This window comes from Eptatretus burgeri, chromosome 2 (genome assembly GCF_056783735.1).
Source record: "Eptatretus burgeri isolate ZD-2024b chromosome 2, Ebu_testis_v1, whole genome shotgun sequence".
NCBI classification, from domain to species: Eukaryota; Metazoa; Chordata; class Myxini; order Myxiniformes; family Myxinidae; genus Eptatretus; species Eptatretus burgeri.
Window position 1 is genome coordinate 146,163,360 of NC_140962.1, and position 14,151 is coordinate 146,177,510.

The window sequence follows — 14,151 nt, forward strand, 5'->3', positions numbered from 1 at the left end:
AGCACCCAGACCCCCCCCAAATCTCCACTCAGCCTGTTTGCAAACTCCTCAGCTACCCTCTCATCCTTGAGCTTGCCAACATCCAGCTTAGGCTGGGATGGAACCATTCTCGCAAATTTAATCTGCAACTTCATAGTTGCTACCACAATATATATTCAATTGGGTTCAAGTATGGACTTTGACTGGGCCACTCAAGAACATTTATTTTATTATTTTTCAGCCATTCCAGTGTGCGATTAACTTTGGGCTTCAGATCATCGTCCTGCTGAAATGTGAATCTCCTACCCAGTTTCAGATTCATGGCTGACTCAAGCAGGTTTTCCTCAAGGATTCTCCTGTACTTTGCATTGTCCATTGTCCCTTCGATCCTGACAAGCTTGCCAGTCCCTGCAGATGAAAAACAATGCCATAACATGATGCTGCCACCACCATGACTGACAGAGGATGGTTGTTGACTGGGTGATGTGTCATGTTTGGCTTACACCAGATGTTACACTTTGAATTGAGATCAAAAAGTTCAATTTTTCTCTCGTCTGACCACAAGACATTTCTCCACATTCCTACAGTATCCTAAAGATGATTTTCGCAATCTCAATATGAGCTTTTAGATGTGTCTTTTTCAGTAATGGCTTCTTTCTTGCCACCTGTCCATAGAGTCAGGTCAGGTCAGGTCAGATTATATCTGTGACTTGCTACAGGTACCATGTAAACCTGCACTAACCTGTTCCATGGTCGGGTCGGGATTTGCACTCCTGCCACCATAAAACCCTTCATTCCGCAAAACATTTTTTAAAATCTGAAAACTCACTCAGTGGGAGTACCTTCTGTGCAGCTTCCCTTCGGAGGGCAGCTCACCGGATGATGGGATTGGGGCAAAGCCTTCGGGACCCCCAATCCTTGATGATAGGGAAACTATGGGGGTGACCTTCCCAAGTCAGATTGTGGTAGTGTGTGTCAGGGTGGTGCTGAGGTGTCATCCACCAGACGGCAGTCTTTTTGGCTTAACCTGAGGCGGTCCCTTCGGGTGGGTGCCCGGAATATCCTATCCTGAAGAGAGGATAATCACCTGTGTCTGTTGTGGGGGAAAAAATTATATTAATGTATTTTAAATTGTAACAAATGGAGTTTCAGAAATGTAACTTTTATGCTGCAAATTGAATTGGCTGTCATTTCTGGCCAAAAGACTTTTGCCCGAAATGATAAGAAATGTGTTGTTCTGGAGCAGAGTGACCGAGCTGATAAATGAACCTTTGCTTAGAAAATGTACGAAGTGGATTTTTGTCTAAAGGACACGTCTACAGTCTGGGTGAATATCCCCCAACCTCTCTCTCATGAAAGTATAAAATGTTTTGAAAGGCACATTTTCTCAGTACGAGCACGTGAGGAAGTATAGTTTCTCAGTGGCTCGTACTCCTTGGAACTGACCAAGTACCAAGTTAGAATAAAACTCTCTGATGTAATGTAGAAGTGATTTGAATCGGGTTGGTCGAACTGTTAACTAAAGTACGAATAAATGAAATAGAACCAAATAATATTGTAATCAAATGGGGATTTTTAAGTTCATTGTACAAGGGTGAGAAGTGTATGGTGTATAATTAGGAAATAAATTGTTTCACAAGGAAGGACTTGTGTGGACATCAGTTTTATCAGTGTCGATAGGGTTTTTTGTAGGATTTTATAATCAAATCGGACAAACGTTAAACTCTGTCTGAAGTCAAATAGGATTCCACAATCGGCCAGTTAGAATCCTTCAGGAGGACAACGATCACAACAAGGTGGGTTAAAAAAAATCCACATCAGTGTTATCATCTGAGCTCGTGTTTGGACATCGATATTGGAGCACTCTCTGATGTTCGGAGACCGGATTGCGGCGAGATAATGGCGGGTGGTTACAACTACTTTTGGTCTGGTCACTCTGATGGTTACCATGCCCAAGGAGTTGCTGTAGCTGTGTTCCAACAAGCCGACTCCAATGATAATTGAGGTAACACCGTCAACGAACATACCACAAGACTAAGGATTCGTACTCCTTGGCTGTCATTGTCCTGGTCTATGAATATGCTCCGACTGAGGCGAGTGATCACACCATGAAGGACAGCTTAAATCCAGGAGTATGGTACCATCCCAGCCTAAGCTGGATGTTGGCAAGCTCAAGGATGAGAGGGTAGCTGAGGAGTTTGCGAACAGGCTGCGTGGAGATTTGGGGGGGTCTGGGTGCTTTAGGGGATCCTGAAGAGTTGTGGAGTGCCTTCACGACCACCATCCTTGATGTTGCCGCTGGATATGTTGGAACTCAGCGGAGGGCGAAGAAGGATTTTGTCTCTCAAGAGACACTAGATACCATTGACCAGAGTCGCAGGGCCATGCTGAATGGCAGAGCTGAGCTGTTCAGGGGGCTGAGGAGTAAAACTTTAGTGCACTAAGGGTGGACAAGGAGGCCTTGTGGGAAGAATCTGAGGGGGTAGAGCATCACCTGTGGACAAGTGATTATTGTCCTGTTGATTTGCGCATTGCGTTCCTCCCCCAAGCCATTCTCTCGGTGTACTGCAGTGAGAGCAGAGGGTGGTGCGCTCTTGACAGAGGAGTCCGAAGTGAAGGCCTGCTGGGCCAGTTACTTTGAGCGTCTGTACCAGGCTGACTCACCAGCTGTTTAGTTGGATGTCAGGGTTGTTCCAATCCTTATTGCTGACCCTCCAATCAACTGTGATCCACCTCAGTTTGTGGAAACAGAAGATGCAGTGAACTGGTTTAAATGAGGTAAAACTTCAGGGATCTGTGGCATCCATGCTGAACCACTCAAGGGTGGTGGAAATGCTGTACTCATGTCGTTGCATGCAGTTCTGTGCTTTGCCTGGAACACAGGCATCATCCCAACTCAAGGGAAGAGGGGCCTTGTCGTTCCTCTCTGGAAAGGGAAGGGTGATCACCAGGACTGCAACAACAACCAAGGGGTGATGCTGCTCTCAGTGCCAGGCAAGATCTTTCCTCGGATAATTCTTGATCCGATTCGCCGCCATCTACTGGAGCACCAGCACCCGAAATGCTCAGACTTCACACCAAAGAGGTCAATGATAGACCATATCCTTGCCATGTGGGTCCTCACCGAATGCGGACAAAAGTTTTGGCAGGGGCTGCTTGTATCCTATGTTGATATCTGTAAAGCATTTGATTCAGTGAACCGGTATGCTATCTGGAGGATTCTTGGTCTTCGTGGAGTGCCACCAAAACTGATCAATCTGAAGTCTGAACTATACTCTGGTACTGAGAGTGCTGTGAGATGTGGTGACACCATCTCCAACTACTTCCAGTTGTTGCAGGAGTTAGTCAGGGGTGTGCTGGTCCCCACTCTTTTCAGCGCTTGGATGGACGGGATTCTGAAGAGGATGTCTGAGAGATCAAGCTGCGGTGCATCGTTTGGGAATACCAAGGTCTTTTACCTTGATTTCACAGATGATGCAGTCATCTTTGTGGAGACTCTGGATAACCTTTTGGGGACCTCGACGTGCTGATTCAGGAGTCGGAGCCGCTGGGATGACGGGTTTCCTGGGTCAAAACCGAGATCCAGGCTTACAATGACATCTTGGGTGCTGCTATCTTGTATGTACCTGTTTGTGGTGAGGATGTTGAGGTCACGGAGAGAATCACTTACCTTGGCAGTGATATTCATGTCTCTGCTGGCTGTGAGCCAGAGGTCAATAGACGGGCCTGGGGAGTCATGGAGTCACTGGATCATGGGGTGTAGCACTGTCGGTGCCTGTGCAGGAGAACGAAAGTCCGAGTTTTAATCTACACGGCAAAACTACCCACGGCAACAGGTTCACAGATCTACACGCTTGTTTGACACAGCAAGAGTTTTAATTGCACGTTCAGACACTGCAAGATCCTAGCATTGGTTCACGGCACCAATCCTGGCAGAAGGGTGTGTATTAAAACGTGAATGTAAAGTTGGCTTTGTTGAGAAAGTAATTGCCTTTGTAAAGAGTTGTTGAGGTGTTTGAAACTGCATTGAAATTTATGTGAGTAACCATGACTTGTATTCTTCTGCATGAAAGTTTATAGTTCCTGAATTGTAATTGCATTCTTACCGATAGATATTAGCGCATGTTAACAGTGGGATTGAAATGCATTGCATTCTTAAAATTCCTTCTGTTGTATGTCGCTGGTTCACCTGGTTGGTTCTCATTTGAATGAAAAGTTTAAAGTGATCGTCCATATTGTCTGCTGTGCTACCCTTTGAAGCACACAAGGAACACGCGTTTTGTGGTTGTGAAGGTGGCACGTAACACTACTCATGTAGAATGTTTTAATGATAATTATGTCAGAGATCACGTGGTGTGACAGCCACGTTGGAAAAAAACAGAAAAACTTTGTACCTCTATCTCTGAAACTGCACCAAGGAAAACCAGAGTTGGTGTCAAAGACACCCAATGCTCGCCTGTTTATACATTTATCGTTTTTAAAAAAGACTCGTCGAATAATTAATATTTTTTATAAAGCATTGTAGTGAAGTCTGATCCAAATAATTTTAAAGCAATATATGTATTTGTATATTGTAATCAGAAACAAGAGCGCAAGTGAGCACAATATACGCCCGAACAAGAAGGTATATACAGAATTGTGCTACTACGTGGAAAACGGCAACCACTTTAGATAACTAACGTATGTCGCAACTCACACTCTCCACAGTCTGTACCTATCTACCAAATATGAAACGTGAAAGTTGAAAACTTTGGGAGTTAGAGTGCGGACATAAAACGGATGGAAAACAGCATCCTGGTTGCCATGGCAACCACTTTAGATGACGAACATATGTCGCGACACACGGTCTCCACAGTCTGTACCTATGTACCAAATATGAAACGTGAAAGTTGAAAACTTTGGGAGTTAGAGTGCTGACAGGAATGGACAGACGGACGGACGGACGACACATAATACGTCCCGATATATATATATATATATATATATATATATATATACATATATATATATATATATATATATATATATATATATATATATATATATATATATATATATATATATAATCGGGCGTATAAAAAAGTGTGGTAGATAAAAACATTAGAAAGGAAAAAATAACTTGCACCAAAAATTTTAACATTTTCACGCTCACGCTGACGCTGACGCTGACGCTCACGCAGGGGGTATCGCTATAGCTCTGTTCTTCGAACAGGCGAGCTAAAAACTGAAACTTGGCACACGGCAAGTACTCCTCATGGGGAGTGTGATTTTTTTTTTATATCGTCATAGGTGTCTTCGTTATGATGTCATAACTGCATATGTAGAACGTTACATCTGATGAATGAAAATTTTTGAGGGTCATTTAGGGATAAAATGGTCCACAGGAAAACCAAATTTGATGATGTCATCGGTCATGTGATTCGGCAGCCATATATTTTTTTAATTTTTTTTTTTAACCTTCAAAAATCATTTTCTCTGAAGTGGCTGATCAGATTGAGGCAAAACTTTACAAGTATGACCACCTATCCATGTGGAACAAAAGATTCACACATGACATCGTAGGTCTCAAGGTTTGACAGCCATATTGGATTTACTCAAAAACCTATAAAAAGCTTCTCTGGAACGGCTGGACAGATCGAGGGGAAACTTCACACAAATGTTCCCCAAGCCTTGGGTGTAGAAGTTTGTTTCAGGAATAATTTAGAGGTCATATGGTTTGACAGCCATATTGGATTGAAGAAAAATATTAAATGTTTTCTCTGGAACCGCTTAATTGACGTGAAACTTCACGTTTATGATCTAGTCGTGATAGAGAATATATGTTTTAAATTTCAATTTGATCGGACACATGGTCTGGCAGAAATATATATATATATATATATATATATATATATATTTCTTTTTTGATATATATATATATATATATATATATATATATATATATATATATATATATATATTTCTTTTTTGATATATATATATACACATATTTTTTTTTGAATAAGGCTCACTTGGCTGTGCCTGGATGGGTTTGTGGGTAGAGGAGTAGCAGCTGAAATGCGAGTCTTATCCAGGTTTCCCCTGATGACTTCATCTTTGCTTTTTGCTTGTTCGGGATCCTTCTGATGACTCCAATGCAGGACTGGACCTATTTGGTCTTTCATTTTATTTGAATTGAATTTATTTTAATATCATTATAAATTCGATGGAATAATAATAATAATAATCATAATAATAAAAACGCCATGGGTCATGGTCAGTTGTGCAATCAAAGCGCGGTTGCATCAAACTGGGACGTCTTGGTACCCGATCATCACTGCCAGCAGTTATAAAGTGACAGTTCTAATTATGTCTCTTCTTCATTACGTAACACACCAGTACACAAACGCCACAAAATACACCACACAAACACCTCACAAAACAAGTCCTGGCGAGGGTCTGCAATCTGATTGCTCTTTTTCTTGTTTTCTATGTTCAAACTCAATGGGATCATCGGGTTGTACGTGAGCATTACTTCCTTTTCAATGATTGCTTTTGGTTCGTGTTTCCATGGGTTTTCTGAAACTCGGATGTTGAATTTTTGCAGATGTGACAGTGGATTACTCTACATACTTTGTTGTGTCTGTGTGTGTACAGCTGTTCTGACATGAGTTTTTTTTGTTTTTACATCAGATAGGAGGTGGCTCATGCTTTGTTTCTACCTTGCAAAACCTACACTTGTCAAATCATTCTAAAATGCACCAATTATCTGTGTTATAGCAAAGGTTGAATATCACAAGCGAGATGTTACCCGAGGTTGACTCTGTTTTATCCTGTTTATTTCAGAATCGGTAGTGTTTAACTCGTATTTGTTGCTTGGATGTACCTTTTTATGTCAAAATTGATGATCCCATCCACATCAACATAATGTCGATATGTATAACATAATACAGTAAAACACAAAATAAAGTTGCTCCCTACAGACTATAACTACAATAGAATGTCCTTTAACTTTTAGGTTTTGTTTGAGTTTGGATTTTTAAAAATTGTTTTACTGCATGTACGTATTTTTTCATTTATTTCCAAAATCTGTCTCAAAGGCTATTAGTTTTACAACAAGACTCGACTGACCTACATATTATTCTACCCACAGGCTCCACCAGATTATAAGTGTATATATCCTGCAAATGTGACCAACATCTGATTAAGTTCACAAAGTCGAGGCTTTGTGCAATCCTCCTTAACAATGTCAACACCCCAAGCCTTCCCACCCCATACTTTATCCTCTTTCCTCCTTTGACAAATAGAATTACCTCCTTTTATCAATAAAATACATCTTCCCTCCAATGCTTCAAAATGGCAACTCAACACCAAAATCACAGGTCTTTCATTCCTATCCATCATCTTTTCTTTCCTCATTAACAACTTGCACATCCCAGAAAACTACCTGCTGTGCTCTCCACTCTCATGGATGGTGTTTGTTTGTTCGTCTCCGCGATACCCCTCAATCATCTGACATTGCGATTCCGCATATTAATATACTGTATCATCTTCAGTTTAATTTTCCACAGTCTTTGCAAGGTATCAGTTCAAGAAATGGTGACTTTCCACATTCACTTTAATTTCAGTTCCTTTACTTCCACACCCACCTCGACTGAAACTCACCAGGCTCTTTTCTACCCCGTGCCACAATGCTGTCGTAGCCATCTGGTGCCTTGACGAGTGATGAATTCCCCTGCGTGATGTGATGTTCCTTACCCAGAGCAACTTCATTGAGAAACATCAAGCCGAGACGGTCGGACGTGCACCTAACTGCAGAGGGACGGGGAATATTATGGAAGTACGTTAACGTAAGAACAATGGATTATATCACCTAATGGTTGATTCAAGTACGAGGAATGTTTACCGCCGTCAGAGTAAAAGAAGCCCATGGCTTTGTAATCCCTCCTTCCACCCACATTTGACCTTTAATAATTTATCCACTTGAATTTTTGTTTGTTCTGACAAAGGTTGAACACTCAAAATATGAACTACACCGAATTTCCCACTGCGGGAAAACGTACTCAAATCAACCACCAACAATCCATATTTATTTTGTCCATGGACTGACACACTGGCTTTCACAGACACAGGTAGTCTAAGTTAATGGAAGAACACTTGGTTACTTCAACACTTTTATCACATTAACAAAAATTAAAATAAGAATGAAAAACAACAACTTGGTGGCGTCACAGTTAGAATGTTCGCTCCGAGTCTGGGAAGTCAGCGGTTCGAACCCGACCCTAGCCGAGTCATGCCAAAGACTTTAAAAATCGTCCATGCTCATGTTCAGCATTTAAAAGTAGAGCACGGACGAACGCCATTGGTTGCCATCTCTTGGGCAAGGAGATTTTCACCTTAAAGTGCCTTGCCAACTCCCAAGACAAAAGCATGGCCAAAAGATGGCGCCGCCGCCATCCAGTGTGTGCCGAGAAGTAACTTCCTGCAAGTTCAATTACCCTGTTCATCTGACGTCAAGTCCTTTGTCGTCTGCTCTGTGCTTGCATGTGTGCATGTGATTTGTGTGTGACAGCTCATCCATGAGTCTTAGAAAATGTGGAGAAAATACCATTCTCAGTTGATACATCATGGTGTATTAGGCATGTTGGAAAGCTGCGTACAGATTCCACAAATCTGGTGCGATTTAAACAGACTGTAAAATCCACGACGTGCCCTATACCACGATTAAGCTGAGTCTATGGGTCTTTCACTTTGGCATCACAGACAGGTCTGTGGTCTTTCTGTCTTCCACTGCCTGCATTCTGGTCTTGCACCCTCTGCTCTTTCTGTACTTAGTTCCCCACAGGTTTCTACACACACAGTCCATCATAAACCCTCTCTGAGTGAAACTACTGAATTCCAAAATCACTGCTCACCTCCACTCATTTGTTCCTCTTCCCCCCCCCCCCCCGATTGTGGAACTGACTTCCAGATTCTCTTCAATCTCAATATTCTCTCCAGGTCTTAAAGGCAGCTGCTCACCACCATCTGAGATCACCCCATCCAATCCATGATATTTCCTACCCTTGTTAACCCTCCCTCTCCCCCCAACCCCCAAAGAGTTTGCTTCGTCTTGTCCACCCCCCCGGCAACATCCCCTTCCCCTCCTTCATCATGATCCGCATCCCTTGTTTGTCCGTCTCCATCTATTTTGCCCTTCATCGCTGCCATTGATGTGGTTTCCCCCCCTCTCTGCTGTTCCGTTTGTTCTGCTGCGTTCTGGTCTATTCCGTGTTCTAGCTCTTCCACGAGCATCGTCTTCAAATCCATAAATAAGAAAAAAATCTCAACTTTCCTCCCTTACCCTTGTGATTATTTCTTCCCAAGCTCATTTGCCTTTTATTCTCTCTCCTCCCCACTTCCCTTCCATGCTAATGATTTTTCTCAACACGTGAGGAGAGTGTGGGGGGAAATGGGGGGAATGGAGAGGATTATCCACAGGAAGTCACTGTCACATCAACCTCAATCCATGTCAAAAAACAATCAAAGTGGCAAATGGAGACACATACTTCATAGTTCTTTTCTGGGCAATTCAAGCCTAATGTACCCTCACGAGTCACATTTATGACAAGACCTCAGAAACGGGAGAAAGAAAGAAAGAACGGCATCAATAGTGTTCGAAAGACATCGGTTGATTGGCGATGCATCTCGGTAGGTTGTATTTCGAAAAATGGTCGAGTCGGTTCCCCTGTACTACAGTGCGATGCACTCAAACATCGACCAATGAAGCGCATTTGCAGGTGGTCATTTGTAACAGTGACTGTTGCATGGCCCATGTTGTGCAAGACGATTATCTGTAAAATGATGATGTAAAATGGGAGGAATCCCGTCCTTTCACGTTTGATTGCCCTCATGGCCTGACTTTAATGTTGTGAGGAGCTGTTCTTGAGGTTATATGGACCCCATGAATAAAAAAAGGTTCTGAATCATCGACTACACAGATGATGCAATATATTGTTATGGATTTCAGAATGGAATCTGACTCATGTATACAAACGTTTAGGTCCTCAGACAGTTATTTCCCCAAATGCATGTCGAGGATAGACCCATCCCCACGTCTGGTGGGATTCTAAATTTGATGCATTGGAGAAGGGTGTAGAACAGATTCCCTTTCTTATGGGATGGCCTTTTTCTCTTTGCGACATATCCATGCACGCGAGATAGCTGTTAGCCCAACGGAAACTCGTCTATCCCCTTTCCATCAGGACACATTGGCTTGGAGGTAGACGATTTATTTACACCTTGGACTTACAGGACATTTGATTAAGCACACCACGGGCTTTTCCTGAGCAGTTATTCTGATGGTCAAATATGGCTGTGGATCATTTACCACACCCAGTTATTTTCCATCGAAGTTCGACACGCACCTCTTTCACCGACATTGGTGTCCACCTTTTTCCATCGACGTTTGACAGCTCTGTGGATGCTAGCTGGCTCTTGTTCTTGTCGGGCTGAACGGAGAGGTGATGGTTGTTGACGTTTAATGAGCGCTTCACATTTTCGCTCGGCTATTCTGGCAAATGGCTGCTTTCTGCCGTTCGTCTAGCACCTCAAACATGGCATCATAAGCCAGGCCTGTGCTGATTTGGGGTTGCATCTCACTCTGGTAAGGAAAGAATGGTCACAAGATTGATGATTAGTCACATGCAACGATGTGCCAATAGGCAAGGTAGATTTGGCTGACGTCTGATTGAGGCTCCGCCCAGACTGGCCGCCTATAAAAAGGATGAGAGGACCGTTTTTCTGACAGTTTGTGACAGCTGGGTGATGGTTATTTTCAGCTCCAGTCAGTTCCAGTCAGACAATTGTTGAGCTGGCGACAGTTTTTTTTGTGACAGTTGGTGATGGCCATGCAGCCCTGACCGCTGGTGACAGCCTCACAGCACCTCACAATGCCTCACAGCTGTCCATTAGTTGTGGCTCCTGATGGTGGGTGATGTCTGGACCATTAATGCTGGTTCTGCTCGAGACCTGCTCTTGGCGTACCTGATTTTTGACATCACTGGTTCCTCGGGGTGACGACGTGACGTCGATTGGTGTTTAAGCCTGTTTGCGGATGGGTGCACGGTGAGGCAGGGCGCTGCCAGCAGACCAAGGCATGCTCACACATTTCAGGACATTTTATTTGACACAGGACGACTTCTGCCTCGGAAAGCCGAGACCGCATTTCTTTTCCCCCCTGAATGATCTGCTGGGTACCCTTGTCTCGTGTTTAATCGTTAAGTAAGGCATAGTGATAAGCATCTGCTCTTTGTTTTTCTATCAATGCCTGATTAATTCTTTATTTGCTTGAGATTATTTTGATCGATTTGAATTCACCTCTTTTCACCACAAAGAAATAAAAAGTCCTTCAGTTTATTTAATTTTTCCTGATTAATAAATTCCTTGTTGACGTTTCAACCTGTCCGTGCTTGTCCTTTCCTTCCATTGATCCAGAATTGTGTGAACCTAGAGAGACTGGGAGGTAATTTCCAAACTAATTAACCTGTAATAGTCGGCACGCGCTCGCGGAAAACGCTCGGCCGCCATAATTAAGATCCAATCAAGATAAGATTGGTGCATTGCGGAGGGCACGCTCCCCATTCAGGAAGCCACGTGACCTCGAGTTAAACGGAAAATTAGACGGTGGACACTGGAACTCATGGTTAACTGATTGGCATTCGTGGTTGTAAAGCAACCCACCGTACCACAATATTAATTGTGAGCGGTGGCCCCAGGTCCGGCTCTTCCGAGGAGAAACGGGGATTGACCCCCTCATAATACACTCGGTACATGTGGCCATAACAATAGCAATACCACGAGCTGAACGGAAATTTATGGGACATATCAAAACCTGGTGAACTTTACCATAGCCGGCGGACTTGGAGTTCTCAGAGGCAAAGTAAATGCCTTTGCCGACGCAGCCACCGGAATGCGGCATTATTCGCAGTCCACTCTTGAGGATGGCCGCCACAACTGCGACGTTGGTGCCGTGCCACAACAGCCGGCGATTTTCAATGCTGCTGTGTTCTTTAAATCGCTCTTCCTAATTAAAGTGAAAACAAGCAAACTGAAACGTCTCTTTGAATGTTTACCAGGAGGGTGCACAGGGGGAAGGCTGAAGATGTGTTGCTGTTGTCAGCATGTACTTATTCATCATTTGCAACTGAAATTTTGACTATTTCTTCAAATAACTTTCAAGAAGCATGAAATATGACCAAAAATTACTAAACCTTAATGACAACCACCAGACTTACCTCACCCTCCCGGTGGACGATCCAGACGTGAAACAACTTTAGCTTAGATGGAGCAGTTGCTTTGACATTCTTCTTAATAATCTGCTGATCAAAAGTGTATGTCACAATTAGTATGTATGCACGTACATGTGGTTTGTGATCAACAATTTGAGGAATAAGTCAAGAAAGCCTTCATGATCCACAGACCACCAACCTGAAACTGTGCATCGTCATCGTTCAAGAGCTCGAGCTTACATTTCAGCAACTCGTATTTGACATCATCTTCATGTGGAACCTTCTGGGTCTCTTCATTGATCTCTTTCTCCGTTTCTGTTTTTAAGCTCTGAGCTAGCACAATATCTGTCAGCACCTTGGGGGACGAACAGGTATATAACCTTTTTGTACTACTTCATAAAAGCGTCAGCAAACTACAGTAAGTATGACATTGTAATTCGAGGTGTAACACATACCAGCAACATGTCCTTTTTCATCCTGATAACCTGTGCATCATCAATCACACTTGGCCTGCTACGTCCAAAATTGTGTGGAATGACTGTGTAGAAACGCGAGGACAGGTTGGCAAGGTTTTTCTGACCAGAGGTGGTTTTCATGGCTTCTTCTATCTCCTCCAGGACGTCAAAACCCTTGGCAATCTGATTCTTGCTGAGTTTACCAAGTGGCATCTTTTTAATATCTGGAGTTGAGACAATATTGATGGTAATGTGTGCGATTGAGGACCCGAAGTCATGAAGTAAGTTTCTAAGCTGTTACATTACACAAAGAAGCTCGAGCCAACTCACTCACCAAGATTCATCTGCTGCATGGCATCGTTGAACATGTCGTTGTTGAAGATGAGTTTGATAAGCTTTTGTGTATGCTCATCCAAAGTACAGTTATTGGTGATCGTATGCACGAGCTTACCACTTGCGGTGTCCACCTGAGCCAAGAGAAAGCATGAAGAGGTCAGCAATCATAAAGTAAAATCACAAACTGGTCAAACACTTGGAATAAGTCTTTCAATCCTGACAAATCTCACACTCATAAATTGTTTGTATGTCTGTATGTCTGTCTGTCTGTCTGTCCACCTATCTGTAGATATGCATATGCATATATCTCTCCCTCTCTCTCCTCTCTTTCTCTGATAGGACCAGCTGGCAACTCAACCCCCTCCCCCCCCCCCGCCTTTCCATCCACTTTTTGGCAATCCTATCGAAGAAGCTCGAACAGTCACTCAAACTCCTTGGTTTCATTATCAGCTATGATCTTGCTTGGGTAAACCACATTTCAAAGTTGGCCTCAAGAGCCAGCTGCCGACTGGGCATCCTCCGACATATAAAGTCCTTCCTTGGCACACCTGAACTCTGATCCACCATCAAGGCCTTCATCTGCAGCTTGATGGAGTACTGTCCTCCCCTCTGGGCTGGTACCTTGCTCATCTCAATGCTGTAGAAACCACGGTCTTCAAGATCTTTGGAATCTCCCGTAATTAAGCTGAGTCTATGGGCCTATCACGGTGCCATCGCAGACAGGTCGGTGGTCTCTTTGTCTTCTACCACCTCCTTTCTGGTCTTGCACCCTCTGCCATTTCCATGCTTCGACCCCCCCTCCCACCCCCTCAAGGTTTCTGCAGCTCCACCGGCAACATCTTCCTGGTGTTGGCCTCTGAAGCCAGCCACCGACTGGGCATCTTCCGTTGCTTGATGGAGTGGTGAAACCACCAGAATCCAAAATCACTGCTCACCTCCACTCATTCGTTCCTCTTTTTTTCCCCAGAGTGTGGAACTCACTTCCAGATTGTCTTTAATCTCATTCTTCCCTTCAGGTCTTCAAGACAGCTGTTCACTACCATCACAGATCATGCCCCATTCAAAACTTTGATATTTTCCACCCCATCAACCCCACCTCCCCCCCCCACCCCTCAAGCTGACCTTCCAAATTT

The 14,151-nt window shown here is 43.5% G+C and overlaps 1 protein-coding gene across 3 annotated transcripts in view; it reads right to left on the bottom strand.

Moving 5' to 3' along the window:
- Window positions 1-14,151, bottom strand: part of PARP3 (poly(ADP-ribose) polymerase family member 3) — a 31,513-nt gene that overhangs the window by 7,689 nt on the left and 9,673 nt on the right. For all 3 annotated transcript variants that reach the window (XM_085871650.1, XM_085871651.1, XM_085871649.1), the window contains 6 exons: window positions 13,017-13,149; window positions 12,683-12,906; window positions 12,427-12,582; window positions 12,234-12,314; window positions 11,845-12,022; window positions 7,624-7,770 (listed from right to left, as the gene is read on the bottom strand). In XM_085871650.1, coding sequence (XP_085727776.1) covers window positions 7,624-7,770; window positions 11,845-12,022; window positions 12,234-12,314; window positions 12,427-12,582; window positions 12,683-12,906; window positions 13,017-13,149 — 919 coding nt within the window. The remainder of the gene's footprint in view (window positions 1-7,623; window positions 7,771-11,844; window positions 12,023-12,233; window positions 12,315-12,426; window positions 12,583-12,682; window positions 12,907-13,016; window positions 13,150-14,151) is intronic.